This window comes from Fundulus heteroclitus, unplaced genomic scaffold, assembly GCF_011125445.2.
Source record: "Fundulus heteroclitus isolate FHET01 unplaced genomic scaffold, MU-UCD_Fhet_4.1 scaffold_76, whole genome shotgun sequence".
Taxonomy (NCBI): domain Eukaryota; kingdom Metazoa; phylum Chordata; class Actinopteri; order Cyprinodontiformes; family Fundulidae; genus Fundulus; species Fundulus heteroclitus.
The window spans coordinates 206,229-230,015 of NW_023397208.1; the positions used below are offsets into that span (position 1 = coordinate 206,229).

Consider the following 23,787-nt stretch of genomic DNA (forward strand, 5'->3'; position numbering starts at 1 on the left):
AATATGTATATGATTCATATTGCCGTGTTGCTCCTGTCATCTACAGAATGACTCCATCCCCCAGGAGGACTTCACCCCAGAGGTTTACAGCATGTTCCTGAATAACATCTGCTGTCGGCCCGAGCTGGACCACATCTTCTCTGACGTGTAAGAACTTTATTGGTTCTAATTGAGTCTATTCTTAACAAAAAACTGCCATAATGAGTATATATGTTGCATTTTGTTTACATGTTTTTTTGTAAGAAATTCAAATTGGATACGAAATGCATAATTTTGGTTATAATTAAATAACTTAATGTATCACTTGTAATGCAAAAAAAAAAATCTGAATTTGTATTTTTTATTTTAATCAAAAACCTCCAACAAACACTAACATTTTTGATTGGAATTTTCTGAGGATTATTTCTTGAATCGAGGGTTAAAGGATTTACTTGTATGCATCATAAGTTATTTTTTCATGCCACTGTGTTTCTGCCATTTGTTACTTGTTTCATTTTAGTGAATAAACATCTTTAAGAACACTCTTTTTACCCCATATAAATATAAAATAATAAAATTAAAATATATATATATTTTATTCTATTAAATATAAGGCATATAATGAGTCCCAAACCAGGGGCGTTTTACCCAGGAACAACTTAAGCCTTACTGTTAAGCTGCAGACTCTGATCTGGCACTTGGCCCTGAGTGACTCAGAGCGTGAGATGAGCCAGCATGGCAGCACGACTGGTGTCACTTCAGGTCATAAATCTAGGTTTTAATTACCACTAAGTGTGAGGGCACAGGAGCCATGAGGAAACATAATTTACTTTCACGGTTTTCGATATGAAAGGCAAGATCCAAGCATCTGCTCCTTGCTGCTTCTGTTGTTTCCCTGCGCTGTACTTACAGCTCCACCCCTCCATGATGTTCCTTTGTTTTCTTTGCTCACATCTCCATTTTCTTCCCAGTTTGTGCAAGCACACCTCTTTGTAACGTTTTATCGGATGCTTTCTTTTCCGCAGTGGAGCTAAGAGCCGTCCGTACCTCACAGTGGAGCAGATGGCAGAGTTTATTAACAGCAAGCAGCGAGACCCTCGCCTGAACGAAATCCTGTACCCTCCGCTCAAACCAGAGCAAGTTCAGCTGCTGGTGGACAAATATGAACCCAATACTTCACTTGCACAGAAAGGTCAGAGACACACATTTCTGTCACAAACCTGCTGCATGTAACCCGAGAAACATACTCGACTGGAAAACGAACCCTTTATAATCCCTGCTTCTACCTCTTTGTTAACAAAACAAAATGGCATGAAGAGAGAGAAAAAAATCTACACACCAATTAATCAGATCAGGGAATTGCCATCTGAAGCCATGATTTTCCTTCTCATTGAGTGTAAGAGTAAGCTTTAATATCTTGTTAGCGTTCCACTCTGGGGGGGGGGGGGGGGGGGATTCATGAAGCATTACAATGTCCTCCCGTTTCTTGCATCTGTTTGGCTTTCACCATTTGCTTTATTTTCGCACTGGATTCACAAAGAGTATTGCACTAATTAACTTCTAGAGACAGAGAAGTGGGAGGGAGCATTAGCATCTCCTGATTTGGTTGAAGGCAGACATGTGGAAGCGGGAGAATCCATGACGCAGGTGGAAGATGGAACATCTGAGGTTTGACAGGAAGGTTGTGGGTTAGAGGAGGGTGGGATGTGTGTTTGGCTGGGGACAGGAGAGGAGAATGATGAGCTTGTTGCTGAAATGAACCTGCTCAATGGCTCTGTCCAGACTTCCATCTGTACAAGCCTCCTTTTGCTTGAAGCCTGTGAGTTTATTCAGCCCTGACCACACATGTCTGATATTGCAGTTTATTCTCCAGCATCTTCCTTTACTTCCCCTTGCCGTCTCTAGTCTTGACTTTGAGCTGCTTCTGTATACTCAATAACTCCCTGTATCGCTCCCCAAAGGTTTAACAGTCCCTTTAGCGCGCTGGTGATCCAGGGTTTATTATTAGGGAAGCATCTCTCTGTCCTGGTGGTGATGATGTTGTCCACAGAGAAGTTTATGTAGTCGGTAACACACTCTGTTGTGCCATTGATGTCCTCTCCATGTGGCTGGCAAAGAGAAGTCCAATCAGTTGCTTCAAAAACAACCCTGTTGTGAATTGGTACTATATAAATAAACTGAATTTAATTTAATTGAGAACAACTTCTATGTTTTAAATCTAATTGTTAGAACTGCTTTATGCTTCTGATGTCATAATTCTGCTGTTTCTAAGTCATCGCTTTCTGTTTTTGTATTTGAGATGCCGATAAGACAAGGACTTGAGTACTGCACAGCTCATTGGGGGCAGGAAACAAATAGGATGCATGGCAAAGATTAACAAGCACACGGGCATCTCGAATAAATACGTTCAGAAAAAAAAATGTCTTGTTTAAAAGGAAATAAATAAATTAAGAGGAGCTTAATGGGTAAAATTAAAACATCAGGAGCCGCAGAATGATTTATGAAGGACTGAGGTGGATGAGTGTAGGGGATGCAACATTCATGGACGTGCTGTGCTTTCATGTCCTCTGAGGTGTCAGTGGACCAATTGCTGCCAGAGCTGGAGAACATCCCACCCCAGATATCAGGCAACAAGCTCGGGTGTGTGCCAATTCAAATTTTATCTCTGCTGGAAAGTATGCTGCATAACAGCGCCAAAATGGGACTTACTTTACACCATGATCTGTTTACTGTCAAGCAAATCATTTCAGCTTTTTTTTTTTACATAGACAAAACCAGATTAAATACTGTCTATAATTTATGTGCTGGATATTTTTACTTTCCATTTTCCCCTTGCGGCCCAAGGATAAAAAAAAAGAAGTGTTTTTGTGAAGTCCCATTGAATTATGCAACTCAATCTATCCATCCTCTTAACAGAACTATTCATTTTATCCATAAATCATTTCTCAACGTGAGGATTTTACAGTGCTTTATACATTTTGGTTAAATTAGAAGAATAAACTATTTTGTTGTAAGGTCTTTAATACATGGTGCTTTCATTTTAGAATACTAACAAGGCTAATCTTGCCCTGAAGAGGCTGTTTATCTAACAATCTCTTAACCATTTCATCATGATGCTAATCTGATGTGGATGTTCTGTTTCAGATTTCCCTGCATATAAATTGGCCCTAATTGACTGAGGCAGAGAATTGGGTGTGAGTTTATTAATCTCTCCAGAGTAAAGTACCTACTTTACATTTATTCTAACATAATAGAGCTAAAATTAAAGGAAATATTTTTTTTAACCCAGAAACAATAGAAACATGCCTAATATTGATCACAAAATGTTGCTTTTGGTGTATTTGTTGACATCATAAAGGCCTTTTGCCACATTCAGTCACAATTTATTGATAAATGAAGACACGGGATAAAGGGAACTGTGTTAAATTGGATTATATATAAACTATTTGAATGACCGGGAGATGTATGCCCAAAATATATGGACATTTCTTTTAGTATTGCCCAGGGGTCAGTGTTGGGCCCTAAGTTGTTCACAATGCATATTCACAACATATGCAAGATTTAAAAAAATAATAAAACTCATTTTATTTGCCGATAACACAAATATGCTTTGTGTCAGGGGTAATTTTAACTGATAAAGAATGTAAACAAAGAAATAATTAAAATTGTGGTCGGATGTGAACAAACGTTCTTAAATCTGAAAAAAAAACTAAATAATGTGTTTTGAGAGCTGTAAATTTAACATGGAATCTGCAATACAATAGAATGAAGTGAAAATAGAAAGAGTGCCAGACAATAAACTTCTTGGTTTTATTATTGATGACAGGCTCACTTGGAACCTCGTACCAGACATGTGAACAATAGGGTCATAAAACATCTCTGTATTGAACAAAGCCAAACAGGTTTTTGATCAAAAAGCACTCCACATTCTGTACTGTTCCTTAATTTTGGCCCCACTTGAGTTGCTAAGCAAAAATAAAGCTACAGTTGTTTATTATTAGCACTTTTAAAGGTCAAAAGGGGCAATATTCTATATTGCATGTAATGTAAATCCACTTTACAGATCTGTATAAACTGAGACAAGATAGGGTAATTATTGGGGATGTAACAGTACATTGATCAACATCAATATATCGACTAAATGATTAGCAATCTAATTACTGAGGTGCTCAATTATTATATTGATCCATATCGTCTTTTTTAGGCCATGCCTTTATTTTGAAATTCAGGCATGAGTCTACAGGTGATCTGTTATTATAAAATTAGAAGAATGCTGTTGTTTTTTTAACTTTTACTTAAATGCCTGTTACCCGTGAGAGGTTAGAAATAAAATGGACAAATCATATTTAGGTTTGTTTGTGAGATGATATCAATGTAAAAATACTATCAGATGGGGAGATGATATTGCATCATTTCGATCGCATCGACCGGTAACATTAACAGAGTTTGTGATTTCGGCAAATATCGTATCGTCATCCAAACCAATCGATATGACATCATTATCATGATACAGCTGGTGATTTACACCCCTAGTAATCATTAATATATTAAGACGAACGCGGGAACAATTAGGTTTTACTTCAAGTTGCTCTGTTCCATTATGCATGAAAAAATGACTCTGCTTTCCGTTGTAATCAATCACTGGTAATACTCTCATGTCTTCAAATAAAATCCATTCATTCATTCAAAGTATGCTTAGATTTGTAGAATCATTGCTCAGTTACTGGCTGTTATCGCAGTGACCTGCTCTTGCACGGATGCTTTGCATTCATCCTGTCCTGGGCTCTCTGGAAGCATGCCCTTCCCCATCCTAGTAACAGATTTCCCCTTTTGAAGTATTTATCTAGCCGGAGGAAGTGCTACCATCTGCTCCGCAGATGGGTCCAGAGCTCCACATGTTACCTTCGCATACACTTTTAGGGAGTCACCAACACGGTTTTATCACTCTCAAGGACATTTGTGCATTTAAAGCTGTTCATGAGATGTTCCTTGACATGGCAATCTTTGTAATAAACATTCAGATTTGAAGCTAATATAGTGTCCCACAAGTAAATTTTCAAACCACAGCATGATGCTACAATTACTATGTTTGGATGGCGACCATGGGGGAAGGTGCAGTATTAAAGGGGAAATATTGTGCTTTTAAGTTCTTCCTTTTCACATTTAAATCATTCAGTCATGGACTTGGTCTGAATGCCTTGGTAATTTACCCCCACAGGGCCTCAGAGGAGGCCTGTTCTGGTCGCAGAATGCTCCACTTCAGCCCGTTCAGTCATTTTTATTCTACGCTGGGGAACGGTGTAATGAGTTGTGTGGGTTAGTAACATCCAGCAGCTAAACATTTTAACATATCCACTTGTAGCTTTGGCCTCTTTCAGCCTGGACTACAAAATTGCAGCAAACAAAATAAAAATGGTGGAAGTTGGAAACTGGCTGTGACCTTGTTCAGTAGTTCCACAGCAAATACTGTGATGTAATTGTTAAAAAAAAAAAAAATGTAATAGAAAACAGAGAAAACTGAACGACTTGAAACATATGACCCAAAGAGAATATAAAGTTATCTGTGCAGCACCTGGACAGACTAAATTAAACTTTTTTGCATTCCTAGATACTCCAAGTACACAACAAAATGTGTTGAAAGGCAAAAAAAAAAAAACTGGATTTAACTACTTTAACATAGTGTTAGTGAGTTGACATGCACTACATTAGATATTCTACTGAGGTAAAAAGTCCAATTTTGGTCTCATCTGAGGGCAGCTTTCCTCATCTGAAATGGGGAAATGTGCTGCTGCTCCAGAGGTAATATGGCCCTCTTGCCTGCTTCTCTGATTAATGATCTCTTTGCCCAGCCTGTCAGGTTAGGTGGACAGCCATGTCCTGGTAGGTTTACTGTGGTGTCATATGCTTTCCATTTCCAGGGAATAGATCGAACAGTGCTCCGTGAGATAGTCAAAGCTCACGATATTGTTTCATAACCCAACCCTTCCTTCACGTTTTCCCAAATGTTTTTATTTTCTGCTGTCTGGTGTTTTCCCTGGTTGAAGAGCGGAGCCCTCGCTTTTCACCTCTTTCTTTGCGCTGCCATTTTCCTAGAATAAATATGTTTGCAGAGCGTTGTATAGAGACGTGTAATTTCATTGCAGCTGCTCCAAAATTGCCTCTAAAACCAATGAATGAGTTTTTGAATATCACATCCTTCACTCATCTTTTCAGTGCTCTGTCATTGTTACGCGCCGCTTTAGTCTGTGACGGCTCAAGTCTTGCGAATAAAATGCTGAATGAAAGGAGACTCTTAAAGTATTATCCACTCACAGTGGACAACTGGCACATCGTCATACAGCATTTTCACATATTAAGATATGTGTTTTTTAGGTCATTACTACAGTTTTTTTTTTCCTTTTTTTTCCCACCCGGGTGTAGTTTCACCTTTAAGTCTCACCTTTGATGCAACCCCTGTCTGCTACAGAGGTGATCCCAGCTATGTTAACATAGTTTTCCACACTGTGGCCTACAAATGCCTTGAGAGCTGAGGAAACCCTTTCGACTGAGACTGTGTGCGTGATGTAAAGGTGAGACCTCAGAGCAGGACTGAGAGATCCTGACAGGCGATTGGGGAGGGGGGGACTGAGACGGCGAGTGCAACTGAGCTCAGATGTCACGCACAGCAGCCTGCGTTAATTAGCTCAGCAACTCTGCACAGGGCGGCGCCGCATTAATTAGCATAAAGTGGCCGGAGGGACCTGCTGCACCCATCAAACTCGCATTATTTAGCATATTTAGAATAACGTTATGGGAGCGTGAGTGTGCATGACGTTTGTGGTCGGGAGACGGCAGATCACAGTCTTTCCTGTGGATGACAATATCTCTTTTTCAGTTGCTCTCTGATTCTCTTTTATGTGCTGTTTTCAACTCGGTAAAGGCAGCAATACTGCGTCCTTGACGGCGACTCAAAGCAAAGAAAGAACAGACTCGGGGGGGAGCGAATGAGCATCAGATCCTTTTATTAGTTATTATAAACAGTAGCAATGTTTAAGTCAGTAGAGCTTGAAATATAGAAAAATACATTTACATTCCAATTTGTGGCTGGAACAAATAGGCCATTTCACACGTTTGAGCATATGATAATTTTTTCCTATTCTGAATAACAACACCAGATAAATTGAAGTGCAATAACTATGAGTTGGGGGATTTTGTGTCACTAAAACAATTGTCTGGAACATCATTTGTTTCTAAAAACAGATGCAGGTATTCACACTAACTTCAAACTGATTTCATTTATTTTATTTTTATTTTGGGGGGTGGGGCATAATTGTGATTAAAAAGCAAATTAAACACGTTTTGTGTCAGTGCTTTGCAGAAGCAGATTCCACTGCAAATTGTCATGTATTACCCCAGATTCAGCTGGATTTAGGTCTGGGCCTTACCTGGGTCGATCTAACGTAGGAATATGCTTTGACTATGCCACTGCAGCTCTGCCTGCATGTTTCGGGTCATGGTGCAGCTGGATGGTGAACCTGTTGCCCTGTATTCAACTCTAACAATCTTTCCATCGACTCGGGTCAGTTTCCTTGCTGAATAAAAGCGCCCCCTCAGCACAATGCTGCCTATACCATGTTGCTTGGTTGGGCAACGGCGTGTTCCTATTAATGATAGTATTAGTGCTCTACATGAGAAATTTCAGTCTAAAAGTTCAGTCTTCCTCCAGACGGTAGCTGCATGGCTTGAACCAAACAGCAATCTGTGCAGCTTATGGCTGTCTTTCAACAATAACCTTCTTCTTCATGTCACTCTTTCATAAAGGCCAGGTTATGTGGCGTACAACTAAGAGTTGCCCAGTCAGCAGATTCCCCACACATGAACTGTTTGTATCTGCAGCTCCTCCGGAGTTCCCCATAGGCATATGCGTCTCTGATTAATGCTTTAGTTCCCTGTGTTATCAGCTTTGGGTTTGCTCTCCCCATTTTTAGTTGATGGCCTGCGCAGTGCTCCATTAGATGTTAAAGTTTGGGATATTATTTTTATAACCCAACTGTGCTTTGGAAAAGGCTAATTATAAATTGGTTTCCTTGAGCCTTACAATTATCTATCACTTGCGGTTGGACTATCACAGGGAATCCCAGTAGGATACATCTACTTTTGTGGTTTCTACGTGACAAAAATGTGGAAAAACTAAATGACCGCAAATCCTTTTGCAAGGCAATGTGGACCAATTATAAAGACACACTTGGGTGCAATATTTTCTTATGTAAATTATGTTATACGCACTTTATGTACACAGTTTATGAGATTTAAGATTTATGAGATAGGACAGTAGCTGTATTATATCACCCTGACTTCTCCACATGTATTGTCTTCATGCAGGTCAGATCTCCATGGACGGCTTTGCCCGATATTTGAACGGGGAAGAGAACAGCATCATTCCCCCGGAGAAGCTGGACCAGAGTGAAGACATGACCTTTCCACTTTCTCACTACTTCATCAACTCCTCGCACAACACATACCTCACAGGTACATGGCACAACGACGCAGGTCAAAAAGTTCGGGGCTGACTTTGTCTGGTTGCTCGAGCGCATCCTGTATTTATCTACGAATGGTTGCATCCGTCCGTGCGTTAAGAAATAAAATGAAAGTGCTGCAAGTGAGGCCGCTTAACTTTATACCTCGCAGGTCAGTCAAAAAAAAAAAAAAAATGTGACGGTGCATCTCAAGCTCCCTCTGCCGTTGTTACCTCTCAGGTTATCCAATCAAGTCGTGGAATGAGGCTCATTTCATTGTCATTCATGAGTTAAATATTTCTACAGACTGGCAGTCACAGTAACTGCTTCCTGGCGGTGTGCAACACAGGGGCCATTTTCTCCTCAATGGATATTAGAATTCATCTATTCAAATCTATTCTCAGAAGAAACTGGAGTGCATTGAGTCTTTCAAGTGAATCAGACCTTTTCGGCAGTGGAAGGGGGGGGGACGAAATGGGATTTTTGTAATGCTCCAACCTCAGGCTGTGAAATGGAGAAATGAGGAAAAACAAACAGGAGGTGCTTGGTTTTCTTCTCGCAAACACAGCTTCGTTTACCTCTTTTGATCGTGCAACAAGTTTTACTATTCTAAGAGGGAGCAAGTAAGTGCACCATAAAAGGACAGATTTGTGTCCCCTGCCACAGAGGCATCATGTGTTTGATAGTGACTAACACAAGAATGTTTTTTTTAAAAAAACATCCCTCGTGGTTTGCGAAGGATATTAACCAAAACGAGAAGAAGAAAAAAAAAACAGTGAAAGGAAACTTTTGAAAAGATGTGAGAAAATCAGCGTAATGAAGTGAGAGCTTCTCGTTTTCACATAGCTCTTTTTAATGTTGCAGGAAAGCAAACTGCTAATGCAAAGTGATAATTGCCTCACTAATGGCGACAAGCTGAAGAGATTTGCCTGCATTAGACACTTCTACTGTTTTTTACTGCTTGCCAGCGACTGAAAGGATTAACGAGCTGTGGGGTGCTTACTTGTGTGTGTGTGTGTGTGTGTGTGTGTGTGTGTGTGTGTGTTGTGCAGCGGGCCAGCTCGCAGGAAACTCCTCGGTTGAAATGTACAAACAGGTCCTCCTGTCTGGGTGCCGCTGTATTGAACTGGACTGCTGGAAAGGACGCACCACAGAGGAAGAGCCTGTCATCACACATGGCTTCACAATGACAACTGAAATCTCTTTTAAGGTGAGAAAGCAAACCCTTAAGTCCTTCATGGAGTGGTTCTGAAACATATGTCTCTCTGAGGGCATTCTACGTTATGTATACGTTATGTATATTTCACCCTGAAATTAATGCTTATGATTTCATTTAATTATTCAGCCTTATTCCTTTAGTAGGAATATGCCAGCTAATGCACCTGGACTTATGTCCAATACTTGCCGTCTGCCTTACAAAACTTTCTCCAAATCTACTGTGAGGACATTTCTTGTCATCAGCACATTTCTGGCAGGCCACGGTGAAACAATGAACAAGTCTCCCCGGGGATGTTTTGGGTTATTTACACATCCTGAAAGAGTGGAATCCAAAGGCTGAGAAACACCAAACCATTCCATCTGACAGCAAAATGAGTCGTAGCAATTAGATCTGGTTGAAGTGATTGGGGCTGGATAGACCGGCTTGGGGTCATCTGTAGCTGTACAACCAAGGTAGACCCCTGCTCTGTCTTGGTTGGAGCTACGCAGCAATTTGACAGGAAATCCATGAGTCAGACAGGAAGAGAGAAACTTTGTCAAAGTAAAACACATCCGCTTTGGGGAAAACACAAAATAAAATCTCCGAACTGTAAGGTAAGCGGTACGCAATTTCTGGCCAGGTTCGTCAGCTATCTCCAGTGGTCTTTGGGTGAGAGGCGGGATACAGGTCTCTAGTTCATCACAGGGGAAGAAAGGGACACACAGGACAAACAATCATGCACACACATTCACAGCTAAGGTAATATAGAGAGGCCAATTAAGCTTAGAGTCATGTTTTGGGACTGGGATGAAGCCAGAGTTCTTGGAGAGAACCCACAGATATGAAGGACATGCAAAGTTCATGCATGCTGCAAAGCAGCAGTTCTAACAACTGCACCACTGTGCAACCCTTAATGCCATGTAATGAGAATATTCAATCATTTGTGTCTAGTTGTATATTTACTAAAGCATCACATGTGTTGAGTGGGTAACTGACCTGGGTTACGGAGTTCCCTGTTTTTTTTTACCAAACTGTGGTTTCTGCTGAAAAAGCTTTTGCTTTTTGCCTTTTTGTGCTAAAAAGCATTAAATGAGCTTTGCTTGAAAAGGGCAGCAGCAACATAGGCCACCCGTTTTATCGTTCCTTATTAATGGCGCTTTCACAGAAGTTCAAGCAATCTTTGCCTTCTGCACTAATGTGCCTCATAGGAGGCCGTATGATTCATGGTCTTTTGAGTTTCCAGAGCCCCTGCTGTGCTTTTCACTACAGAATATTGTATACTTTAAACGCTGTTTGAGGTCCTATAGGTTATTCTTTTTTCTTGTGCACACTGAGTCCTTCAATGATTAATCATTCTGAAATTAAAAATATTGAGATAAGATCAAATATGGATGAGGAACAAATAAGAACAAAACCCATATTTAATAAAACAGTCCAGGGATGAGGCAGTTAATTTGAAATGATTAAGCACCAACTTTTGCTTTTTTTTTTTTTTTGTTTTTGAGGAATTGGGAAAAAGGCCAAATTGGCTTAAAAAAGCAAAAAACAAAAGGAGTTGTTAGTGAACAGTTAGTTCACAATGCAAAGTAGAGGGGCAAATGAAATGTTAATTATGTTAAATAAAATTTGATATCATAATATTATTATTATTTACAGTAATAATGGGCTGCTTTTAAAATTTTATTGATAACAATGTATCAGGGGAAAAAAATATATTCTGGGTTCTCAGCAGGATCCTGATTCAGCAATGAGGAAGAGAGGTAGGCATTGTTCTGTGAATACTGAAGCGATAAATTACGATAACAGGTGGTGAATCATTACTGTTAATGAGGATAGGGAAAGTCCAGGAGGAGGGGAGCGCACCCACAGAAACTGAGCTTGGAAAATAAAGGTGGACCGAGGGCGTGGTAATGTTGTTTCTTTGCATCCTTTCCTCCGGGGCTTAGGTGGAGCAGAGAGTGTGGACGGGTAGGTGGAGGAGAGGTAGGACGCTGAGGGATCTGTCGGCTGTTTTCAGGAGGAGGTCGAGAGGAGAAATGAGATTTACAGAAGAACTTGAGATGGTGTCTCCAGAAACTCAAGCATGAAAAGTGGATAGTTCCTGAAAAAGGCAGGACAAACTCTAATTAGTCAAAGAGCACTGAGAACAAGAGCAATGCAAGGGGAGGTAGGCCTGATTACCATGCTGTGGGCAAAAACATTCTGGCATCTGGCTTTAGTGACCTGCTCCTAGTTCACCTCATCCTGATCATACCTGGTGTGCTGCCGCTGCAGAACCAGAGCTGCAAATCAAACCCTGCAAGGAAGAGGTAGAAGAGACTCACATAGACACACATCAACCTGTACACAGATCGGACGCTCTGTGGCAGATGAAGTATGTCATTAGAAATATATATATATATATATATATATATATGGAACCCAGAAATGGTCCACAAGATACTGTAATCTGTGCCCTCGGCGTTGAAGACAAGGCACCCGTCAATGACCCGGGTGAGTGGAGGGGGTTCCGCTGGACGGCACAAAGGCCTGCAGGGTACAGCTTTGATTTGTAAGACATGGAAAGTGGGATGAATACAGAGGACAGATGGGAGCTCCAGATGAACAGTGGAGGGGTTGATGACAGATTCTATTTCATAGAGACCTAGGAATCTGGAAGATAGTGTTCTTGTGCAGGATTTGAAGGGAAAGCCTTTTGATCATAACCGAACTTTCTGGCCAGGAGAGTAAACTATCGCAGGAATGCGTTTTCTGTCACCGATTTTCTTATTTTGGGTAGATGATCATTATAAAGCACTCCCTGGTTCCAAATTCTTTGGCAATACAGTAGGTTGGTTGTAACGTAAGGAAGGGCGGAATCTGGAAACAATGGAGGAAGTAGGAATGCCTGATAACTGATGGAAGCTCCGCGTGGAGGCAGGTGAGATCATTGAAAAGGAAGACTAGCTGTCACATTAAGGCCTGTTAGTCAATACATGGTATTAGGGTTTTATCTCTTTTAGACAAGGAAGAAGCTTGCTCCTACAGGGGTAGATGATGGCTAGATTATTCCTGCATTTAATTACCCATAAATTAAGTTTTCCCTGGCCTCCCATTCTATTGGAGAAAGGTTAACAGAAGCCCAGACGGAAGTGGGGCACCGGGGAGGAGATCTGATGCCCGATCACATGGACGATGTGGAGGAGTGCCAGAATTGTTTTACTGAACAAGTCACATGGTGTTCAGAGGGAACTGATCAGAAGGGGGAGTTAAGTTAATGGAATCAAGATCAAAACAGCGAAATATGAATTGGAGACAAGAAGAAAGACAGTGAGTGCTCCATGACTCCAGCACAGGTCATATGACAGACTCACTTTAACCCCTACTCAGTGCTATTTTGTCAAACAAAATTCTGAGATGTTTGTTAAACTGATATTAACTCTTATTGGAACTGACTTGATTATGTTTTATTGTTTTTAGAAAGCTGTTTGTGGGCTGGAAGTACATTCATTTTAAAACACTTTAGGACAGTTGAACACCACCTCCACCAAATCCACCTTGAAAACTTGAAAATAACTTTAACAACACACTCCTAAAAGTTGTTTTAACGGTTCCCTTTTATATGTTTTAAAGTGCGTTTTGAAGTGTTTATCGTGCAGGAAACACTTCAAAAGAAAAATTTCTGTCACCGTTCGGGACAAACAGAGTTTTTTTCTCTTCTATTCATTTCTATTCCATTCAGTCAGGAAGCAGTGGACACAGTAACCATATTGTGTGTGTGTGTGTGTGTTTGCTGATGGATCACCATGAGCGGATCTGTTCAAGCTTCTGCAGCCAAATGTCCTTTTTTTATTTTTGTCCCAACATGCCACCAGGCTGTCACATCTCTTTCCACTCATTCTTAAGGGAGCATGGAAGCGTTTGTGCTCACTGAGCATAAACTCTGTTAAATCAGAGAATTTTATGAACCTGCATCCTTCTAGCCGTAGCTTACTCTTCTTCCTCCTCCTCTTCGTCTGCAAATGCAATCCCGGGGCTTTTTCTTTGACCATCTGACAGATATATGCTGCATCAAGTTGCAGTCTTAAAAATTCACCACTTTCTCTGGTCTCCCAGCAACAAGTACCAAACTTGAACCTAATTTGTCCATGTATGCAGAGCCCACCCCCCCTCCGCGTCCCCAGCACTACTCTTGTACTGAGTATAGTGCCACTGCCTATGTAGGTTGCAAATTACAGGAAACGGCAAATGTTTTGTTACATTTATTATGAAAAAATAAATTGTGAAAATATAATTGCCCTGAAAACTTTTTTAGACAGTGACTGAAATAAGGTGTTTATAATAACTGGCAACGAGTCGTTCACATCGGCTCTTTTTTGCAGGATTTAAATTGTTGACTATTAAGCCACTCCAAATCCTTTGTGCTACCTTTGTCTGATAGTAAAACTCATTTTATCACCTACAACATTTAGTTGTGACCAAACGGGAAAACCTGATAAAGAATGTAAGGGAGCACAGACTTTGTCCCAGTGCCGTATAAATTAATAATCTATAAAACTCATCTTTATTGATTTTTGTGTTTTCTAGATGAATTATATAGATTACATGAATATCTTTGGATTCAATATATTTTTTTGTTTTTTAAAGCCTCCTAACCTTTCTGGAAATGCTTTGGATTTTATGTAATTAATTTGATAAATGTATAATGAATTAGCTCTGCAAGAAATAGAGTAATGTGACACATGTGGTGTTGTGTTTGTCCATATGTTTAGAATGGGAACCAGCCGGAGTAGAAGGGTGTAGTAATAACATCCCTGACATATAAAATCTGAACTCTATAAAGCTCCCAATTGTAAAAACACATTTTGTTTTGTAACATCGAAGCACGCTTCTTTAAATTCCTTAATCTTAGTTAGGATGTCTGAATCCGAGAAATCCAATTAAAACAGTAAAAGCAGTTACTACTTCTGAAAATACCAGCTGTGTCACCAAAACATATCTCTATCTTGGGAATGCACTGAATTTATAACTTAACGTGATTCTTTTTATGATTAGTGTTCTATCTTCTGACCGTATACAGCAGGGAATAAAACACTGGCATTATCAACATATGTTGTAAGGGTTAGGAAAAGACCAAGAAATGCAGAGTTGAATAAAAATGAACATGCATGCTGCAAATTGCATGAGACACAGATGCACTGAATACCCCTAAAAGGAAAAGCTGAGGGGCGATTAACTGAGGTCTCAAGAGGGGAAGAGCACACTAAGAAAAACTGTTTCTATAGGAGGAGAAAGATGGCGTTAAAATCACAAGGGCAGAGTAGATGTCAAAAGAACGGGGAAAATAAATGGGTAAATTGATTGATAGAGGAAATTCTAATCTAATGAGACCAAGAGAAGAAGCCTAATGGAATTACAGTGAAATACAAAAGAGTAGAGCTGTGAAAGATGGAAGAGAGCTACAGATAAAGAAGGTTGCTGATTTTATTGAAAGAGATGGTGCAAATGGAAATGAAGGCATTAACTTAACTGACAGTTATTAAGAATGGTGTAACTGATTTAAGGCAATTGGTGGTTCATAAATCCGATGTCAGACTGTTTCCTCTGAGTGTGACACCACCTCATCGGTCATATCTGGAAGAGCAGACAGCACTGACTGGGAAAACGTCATCATAGGATGTAACGGCACAGTAATTAAAATGGTTTTCAGTCACATTGTTTCACTGATTCCCCTTCTATAAAAGGATGTTTTTATTGTGTTTGACACGCTATCAAGAGTGCTTTAAAACAAGGTCATGAAAGGTTTGCCTACACCTCCGTATGTTGACACGCTGCTGTTCATCAGCATCTCTTGTGTCCTTGCTTTTGTGTTCAGGAAGTGATCGAGGCTATCGCAGAGTGCGCCTTCAAGACCTCACCGTTTCCTATCATTCTGTCTTTCGAGAACCACGTGGACTCGTAAGTCGGCCCGTCTGTTTCATGTCAGCAGCTCCTGTTTTTGACCTTTTTTGATGAGCGCAAAGCATTTGTCAGCTGTCACTCACTGGGCCGGGGAGAAGACTCCGATTGGTTGTTATATCTTTAATATCTCCAAGGGGATTTCGGGGGAGGAACATACATATTCAACGTATTGACATTTTGCAGAGAAATCACGATTGTGTCTTTGTGCTTGTGTGTGTGTCGGTGTGTGTGTGTGTGTGTCTGTGTGATGACTCCCAGACCAAAGCAGCAGGCGAAGATGGCAGAGTACTGCCGGTCAATATTTGGAGACGCATTACTGATGGAACCTCTGGAGAAATATCCTGTGAGTACATCGGATGCTCGAACACACTACATGTTCACATGCTCACTCTGAGATTCACACTTTCGGCCGCTCTGTCCCTTTTTAACACGCACCTCGATACATAAAACATGGCATGCAGGGAAGTGTTGGAAAGGCGTTAACCCATGGCTGAGTGCACTCGGGGGCCAAAGCAGTGGTCCCTAGAAGGTGACATTTTAGAGACGAAAAGCAACAACTCATATTGTTTTAACAAAACGGAATTCAGGAAAATAAATATCAATGGAAATATATTGCAGCGGTGCTGGAATTGTTTTCAGCTGTTTCAAACTGACTTTATTTTTGCATTAGCTTAGATCAAGATGACCTCTTGTAATAAAAGAGCATCTATTCAGTTGTTCAGATATCTACATGTTAAACCTTTTCAGATGTTCACACAGAGCGGCTGCAAACTTCTGTCTGTTTAATTGGGATTTTATATCACAAATTCCAATTTTGACATCGAAGGAAAATTTGCTTTCAGAAGTCAATGAATAGACATTTTGTTTCAGTACAAATGCAGCTTCTCTGGAAGAGTGACGTGAAGGAAACCACCAGATGTCCCCTTTGCGGACATGGCTGTCCCTTTGCGGTCAGCCATGTAGGGGACACAGCCATTTGGAGCTTAATACAGTGTAACACAAGACGTAAACCTTACAAAGGCTATAATATTTTGTGCCTTTTTATTAGTGTTGCACCGATGCCATTTTTTGGCCCCGATACCGATACCCGATACCTGGCTGTGCAGTATTGGCCGATATCGATACCATCTGTTTGAAGTTGATGTGTGTGTGTATATATGAAGAACTGCATACTACTTTGGGTAGTAGAATTTTTTATTGCCTACCTGGAATATGTGACAATAGTTGAATTAACTTTTGGCTCTCAAAGGCCAACATAGTGCAACATTCGTGAAATTATAACATGTATAATAGTATTGCAATAGTAAGACAGTAAATGACATCAATAATTGAATAATCTCTTTTAAACCCTGAGTTTTGGCTCTCAAAGGCCAAAATAGTGCAACTTTCATGAACTTATATAACATGTATAATACTAGTCGGGAGAGAGAAGGCTGCGTTCAAGTGACATACAAACATCAAAATGGTATGGGTGCCCTATTTGTTGATACCGATACCACCATTTTAGTGCTGGATCGGGGCCCCGTCCCATACTGGTATCGGTGCAACATTACATTTTATCATTATTTTTTCCAAAATACTGTAGAAAGTTCTTGCTACTTTTTCATATGTTGCTGGAGAGTTTTGGGTCCTACTCCTCTTAGTGAGCCGCAGTCGCTGCCATGGGCCCCATTGCCATCACAAGGTTCTCACGGGTGGCTGAATTCTCACCCAGCAGTCCCTTCCCAAGTGGAGCCAGACCCCGCTCCCTCCTCGTCCAGACTGCAAATGAATCGTGCAGTCTCCCACTGGGCAGGAACATAGATGTAAAATGTGTCTGCTTCATATCAGTTGTCTATTATTGTTATACTATTAATATACTATTCATAATAGCAATGTAGGTTGCACACTTAAAATGTTCATACTAGTTCTTACTTGTAGTTTTAAGGCACTTGACTCTGTTCCCAAGTACAATAGGTACATTGTTTTTCCAAACTTAATTATGAATTATTTAAAAAAAATCATGATTTCAATATTGATCAAAATGTTTATGATACTAATTAGTTTTATAATCCAGCAATGCTAGGTAATGCTAAAAATACAGCATCCCTAAAAATACAGCCAGAGCTACAATTGATGGGTTGTATTAGATGTATGTATTAAAATGACCCGGTAAAAGTTCACACTTAAATCCAATTGAGAATCTGCAGCAAGTATTGAAAATTGATGTTCACATACACCCTCCACCTAACCTCCATCCCATTCAAATTCCACTTTAAAATCAGTCACAGTTTTGTGTTGGTTAATTAGATAAAATCCCGATAAAGTCCCTTAACATTTGTGGTTGAAATGTGACAAATGTAAATAAGCTTTAAGGCTTTACATAACCAGTGGAACAAGTGTGAGAACCTTACAGCATCAGCATTGCTGCGAGGCGAGCTCGAGCAACAGGTGTTCTATTTCATTTACATCTCTCGACCAATCCGTTTAAACCGAAATGCAGAAATGACGGCACATTCTCATACCCTCGCAGGAACGTCTGTCTCTTCCGCTCACACACTCCGGCGACTGTTTACGTGCCACAGAAGCCAACTTCGGATGACTCACCGCGGAATCATTCCTATTCGTCTGCGTCGCCCCTGTGCCAACACAGAGACTGCAAATGACAGGCGTTTAAGATTAAATGAAAGTGTTTTATGCTGTAATCACAACATGGCTTTTCTTGGCAGCCCTTTATCAGCCGTTCCCCTGTTGCCATGGCTACTAGAAAAAAAAACCTTGCATTGTCCCTTTGTGGTCAAACGCCCCCCCCCCCCCCCCACACACACACACACACACACACTTGAAGCCCCTCCACCCAAAAGGCGTCTTTGTGTGTGTGATGACGCAAGGCACCCCGCGCCAGGCAAATAAAGACACTTGTCGCACAAACTCTGACATGCACACTCTCTCCAGACCTGAAAACACACACACACTCATCTCCCCAACACGCACACAAACACCGTGCACACTTTAGCACAGAAGTTATTGCGCTCACATTTCTCAGCAGGGAAATTGCTGTCCCTGTTGGTATAACACCACAGAGGAGCAAAAGTTCCCACCACTCTGAGGCAGCATTATCCGCGCGCGCGGGGAGTTCTGCCGGTCCTGCTGCCTGCCAACGACGCATCCCTCTGAGAATTACAGCCCCTCTGACTGGATTTGACATTGAAGTATTATCGGGGATGAATAGAGTGGCAGAGGGGAAAGTGAAGGGGGGGCAGAAAAGACGAGAGAGGCGCACCGAGGGAGGAGCTTGGAGAAACGGGGAGAGAGAAGGGACCTTTAAAGAACGAGACTTTTACCGCTGAGCTTGTAATAACCGAGAAAGGTGAAAGCAATGACAGCCACGCCCCTTTCGGCTGCGAGGCCGCCATGGGCGCAGCATATCGAATGGAGTATCAGCTCCACGTGTCCATAGGCGCAGTGTCAGATAGGGTAATATAGCTTGATTGGTTCCAGCTCAACCAAGGGTGAGAATGAAGAGGATTAAGATTATCGTAGAACTTAAATTCCTCCTTCAGTGAGAAACGATCTTTCTCGCTACACTCGCTGACGCAGAGTAGTTTGTTGGTTCCCTTCCACAATAAACGACACACAATTATCTCTGAAACTTCTTAAAAGTTAAAGTTTAATAGTGTGTCTTATGGTTTATTCCGTATTTGACCCAACTCAGATTCTGCTGTTCATGATCGATTATGTCAAAGGTTCCATACAAAGGGTTAGGATTATAAAAAATATAAAAAAGATGACATCCTGGCAGCGTCTTCTGCAGAAGACAGACCCAACAAACAGTCTCTGTGTTACTACAAAGAAATGTTGCATCTGCATTTTACAACAGTAGAGGAGCCCCTCCTGGGTCTTCCTCCATGGAGCCTTTTATGGTTTGGATGGTATGATCAGAAAGTGACGTACGGTGACCTTGGTGTTCAGCTTGAGTGGTTCTGGACAGCCTCTTTGGCTCTTTTTCTATCATATGCACTATCCATCTAATCATTCTTGGTTGTATTTCTTCTTGTGTCCACTCTGGGAGATTGGCTACAGACCCATGAACCTTAGATGTTTTTAATTTGGATAGCAAGTATGGCCATAAGATCATGACGGTACTTGGAGATAGTGTTGTAGTCTTTATGGGAAAATGGGAAATGGACTGAATTTCTATAGCGCTTTTCTATATAAATGGAAACAGAAATAACCTTTATTGTCTCCCAGTGGGGAAATTCACATATCCTAGCATCAAGTGAAACACAAAGGGAAGAATATACAGGCACACACAGGGGTAAAAAACCTAAAAACAAAAAAAAATAAGAATAGGTGTCTGCAGTACAGGCAAATTTGCAACACAATTAGTTGCTTGTGGCGGACCACTAGGGGGCTCCACTCTCACTCAGTGGAGAAGTTTTAGCGATGAGAAATATGTTTGTTCGTTGGTGTATATATATATGGTTTTCTGTACAGTTGCTAGCAGTTGGAGTCGAGTAAAGACCTGTTCAAACCTACATCCTTTGTGTCGTCATTTTCACTCCTCCACATTGGTGACCCCTGTGAGCCAACATGTCCACATCTGATGGCCTGCCCAGCTCCTCACAGCCGATCGCTGTCTCTGGTGGACCTACACCGGCTTCTTTTGCTGTGGCCGTTAAGATTCCGGATTTCTGGCTACATGATCCGCAATCATGGTTCTTCCACGTCGAAGCACAGTTTGCTCTTCGTGGAATCACATCGGACGACACAAAGTACCACTATGTGGTTTCAGCGCTGGATCCACCATCCACCAGGCGCGCTATGAGCCTGCTTCGCAACCCTCCCGCGGACGGAAAGTACAGCGCGCTCAAACACCTGCTTCTCCGCCGTTACTCCCTGTCTGACGCAGAACGCGCCGAAAAGCTGCTTTCTTTCTCGGGGTTAGGAGATGGCTCAGCTTTGGAGCTCATGGAAAGCATGCTGTCCTTGCTGGGTGACGACGAAGGCGGATTTCTTTTCATCCACCTGTTCCTGCGACAACTCCCGGCTCCGGTGCGGATCGCTCTGGCTAACTCGTCCCTGCTGCGGGAGAAGGATTACCGCTCGCTGGCTGAGGAAGCTGATCGCATCCTCCTGGCTTCCAGGACCTTCACGGTCCAGTCGCTGGCCAAGGAACCTACAGCTTCGTCTTCTGAGCCTTTGCAGTCTTCAGCGGTCGATCAGCCATCGGTGATGGCAGCGATCGCCACCAGGAAACGCCAGAAGCCGGCTTTTTGTTTCTACCATCAGCGCTTCGGCGTCAGGGCGCGGCGCTGCCTCCCGCCCTGCAGCTTCAAGCCGCCGGGAAACGACCAAGCCGACGCCTGCTAGCAGCCGCGGCCGTCGGCGATAAGGAGAGGCTGCTCTTTATTGAGGATTCGCGATCGGGGAGACATTTTCTGGTGGATTCAGGTTCGCAGAAGAGCCTCGTTCCCCCGGCGGGCTCCGACAGGCTTGCTGAGGGCTGCGGTCCCCAGCTGACCGCCGCTAACGGTTCTCCCATCAGAACATTCGGAGAAAGGTTGGTGACTGTCTGTTTCAATGGACGTGACTTCCAGTGGAACTTTGTAGTAGCAGCGAGCTCTGTCCCCATCATAGGAGCTGATTTCCTCTGTGCTCACGGCCTGCTTGTGGACGTTGCAAACCGGCGTTTAATTGATGCTGTGTCTTTTTCTTCACTGCCTTGTATAACGCGAGGAGCTGGGCCGTAAGTACACACTAATTTTCTAGCTTCAGGGGACGCGTTCCAGCGTTTATTGTCAGATTTTCCCTCTCTGACTCTCCCCAATTTTTCAAACACAGACACAAAGCACGGGATAGAGCATTATATCCCCACAACTGGCGCTCCAGTGTTTGCGCGCGCGCGCCGCCTTGACGCGGCAAAGCTGGCTGTTGCGCGGGAGGAGTTTGCCAACATGGAGCGTTTAGGGATCGTGAGGCGCTCCAACAGCCCCTGGGCGTCACCGTTGCACATGGTGCCCAAGTCGGACGGCCAGTGGCGGCCTTGTGGGGATTTCCGTCGGCTAAATAACGTCACAGAGAATGACCGTTATCCTATCCCCCACATCCAGGATTTCTCTGCCCATCTCTCCGGGACATCCATTTTTTCTAAAGTGGATTTGGTGCGGGGTTATCACCAGGTCCCCGTGAGAGCTGAGGACATCCCTAAAACCGCGGTGATCACTCCGTTTGGCCTGTTTGAGTTTTTACGCATGCCATTCGGCCTTAAAGGTGCAGCTCAAACATTTCAGCGGTTGATGGATTCTGTTCTGCGTGGGTTGTCCTTCGTTTTTGTATATTTGGACGACATCCTTGTGGCCAGCAGCTCGGCCGAACAGCACATGTCCCACCTACGTCAGGTTTTTCAACGTTTGGCAGCACATGGCCTGATTGTCAACCCTGCAAAATGCCAATTTGGGTTGCCGGTCATTGATTTTTTGGGCCACCGCATTTCTGCCAGTGGTGCGGTCCCATTGCCACAGAAAGTTCAGGCGGTGGCCGATTTTCCCCGCCCCCAGACAGTTAAAGCCCTGCAGGAGTTCTTGGGGATGGTTAATTTTTACAACCGCTTTATCCCCAATGCAGCACAACTTCTGCAGCCGCTTTACGGTGCGCTCAAACAGAAAAAAGCCACCGACAGCATCGACTGGGTCCCTGAACGCCTCCAGGCGTTTGGTGGCGCTAAGTCTGCTTTGGCCGATGCTGCTCTTCTGGCCCACCCTTCCCAGTCAGCTCAGATCGCTCTGACATCTGATGCATCTGACGTGGCTGTGGGGGCAGTTTTAGAGCAGCGTGTCTCTGGTGTTTGGCAGCCACTTGCCTTTTTCAGCCGTACTTTGCGGGACAATGAACGGAAATACAGCGTTTTTGATAGAGAGTTGCTTGCTCTCTACCTGGCTACACGCCATTTTAGATATTTTCTGGAGGGCCGCTCATTTACGGCCTTTGTGGACCACAAGCCCCTCATCTTTGCCATGTCCAAAACATCCGACCCCTGGTCCGCACGACAGCAACGCCACCTTGCCGCCATTTCTGAATTCACGACTGACATTCAGCATGTTGCTGGCAAGTCCAACTTAGTGGCTCACTGTCTGTCTCGTGCGCTGATTTCCCCAGTTTATGTCGGGATCGATTTTTCTGCTATGGCTGCAGACCAGCGCAGTGATGCAGACATCCTTGCGCTACAGTCTGGGTCCACGGGCCTCCAGCTGGAGGAAAGACAGATGCAGGAAGGTGGTCCTCCTCTGATCTGTGATGTTTCTACTGGCTGTCCCCGCCCTCTGGTTCCTGTTTCGTGGCGCCGCCGGGTTTTTGACACGTTACACTGCCTCTCGCATCCCGGCATTAGGGCCTCCGTCAAACTGGTCAGTTCTAAATTTGTTTGGACTGGACTGCGCAAAACAGTTAGAGAATGGGCTGCAGCCTGTGTCCAGTGCCAGCGTGCTAAGGTCCAGAGGCACACTAAAGCACCTTTGGAACCGTTTCCCATCCCTGACAAGCGGTTTGATCATGTGCATGTAGACCTTGTGGGTCCCCTTCCTCCATCACAGGGTTTCACACATCTCCTGACCATGATCGATCGTACAACCCGGTGGCCAGAAGTGGTTCCGCTGTCATCTACAACGTCAGCAGCGGTGGCCCGGGCTTTCCTGTCCAACTGGGTTGCACGTTTTGGCCCCCCCTCTGACATTACCTCTGACAGAGGCAAACAGTTCGTTTCAGAGCTTTGGTCCGTCATGGCAGAGGGTCTGGGGGTCAAGATCCACCGCACCACTGCGTACAATCCGCAGGCTAATGGGTTGTGTGAGCGGTTCCACAGGTCTTTGAAAGCTGCGCTCCGTGCTTCTTTAACTGATGGAAACTGGGTTGACCGCCTTCCATGGGTCATGCTCGGTTTGCGTTCAGCCGTTAAAGAGGACCTTGGTGCTTCCACAGCTGAACTGGTTTTCGGTCAGCCCCTGCGTGTCCCTGGGGCGTTTTTACCTGATTCCCCTGCGCCACAGTTCAGTCCACTTGGGCAACGTTTTTTCCCTCAGGGAGACTCCTTTCAGGTTCCCACCCCTGTTCACCATTGTTTGCCCCAGTCCTTTGTTCCTGAGAACTTAGAGAACTCTAAATTTGTTTTCGTTCGACACGATGCACACAGAACACCCC

The 23,787-nt window shown here is 43.0% G+C and overlaps 1 protein-coding gene across 4 annotated transcripts in view; it reads left to right on the forward strand.

The window, feature by feature from the left end:
- Window positions 1-23,787, forward strand: part of LOC105929055 (1-phosphatidylinositol 4,5-bisphosphate phosphodiesterase beta-1) — a 164,748-nt gene that overhangs the window by 94,031 nt on the left and 46,930 nt on the right. For all 4 annotated transcript variants that reach the window (XM_021318590.2, XM_036134178.1, XM_021318589.2 and 1 more), the window contains exons 8-13: window positions 47-147; window positions 1,005-1,171; window positions 8,341-8,487; window positions 9,527-9,684; window positions 15,527-15,609; window positions 15,871-15,955. In XM_021318590.2, the coding sequence (XP_021174265.2) occupies window positions 47-147; window positions 1,005-1,171; window positions 8,341-8,487; window positions 9,527-9,684; window positions 15,527-15,609; window positions 15,871-15,955 (741 nt within the window). The remainder of the gene's footprint in view (window positions 1-46; window positions 148-1,004; window positions 1,172-8,340; window positions 8,488-9,526; window positions 9,685-15,526; window positions 15,610-15,870; window positions 15,956-23,787) is intronic.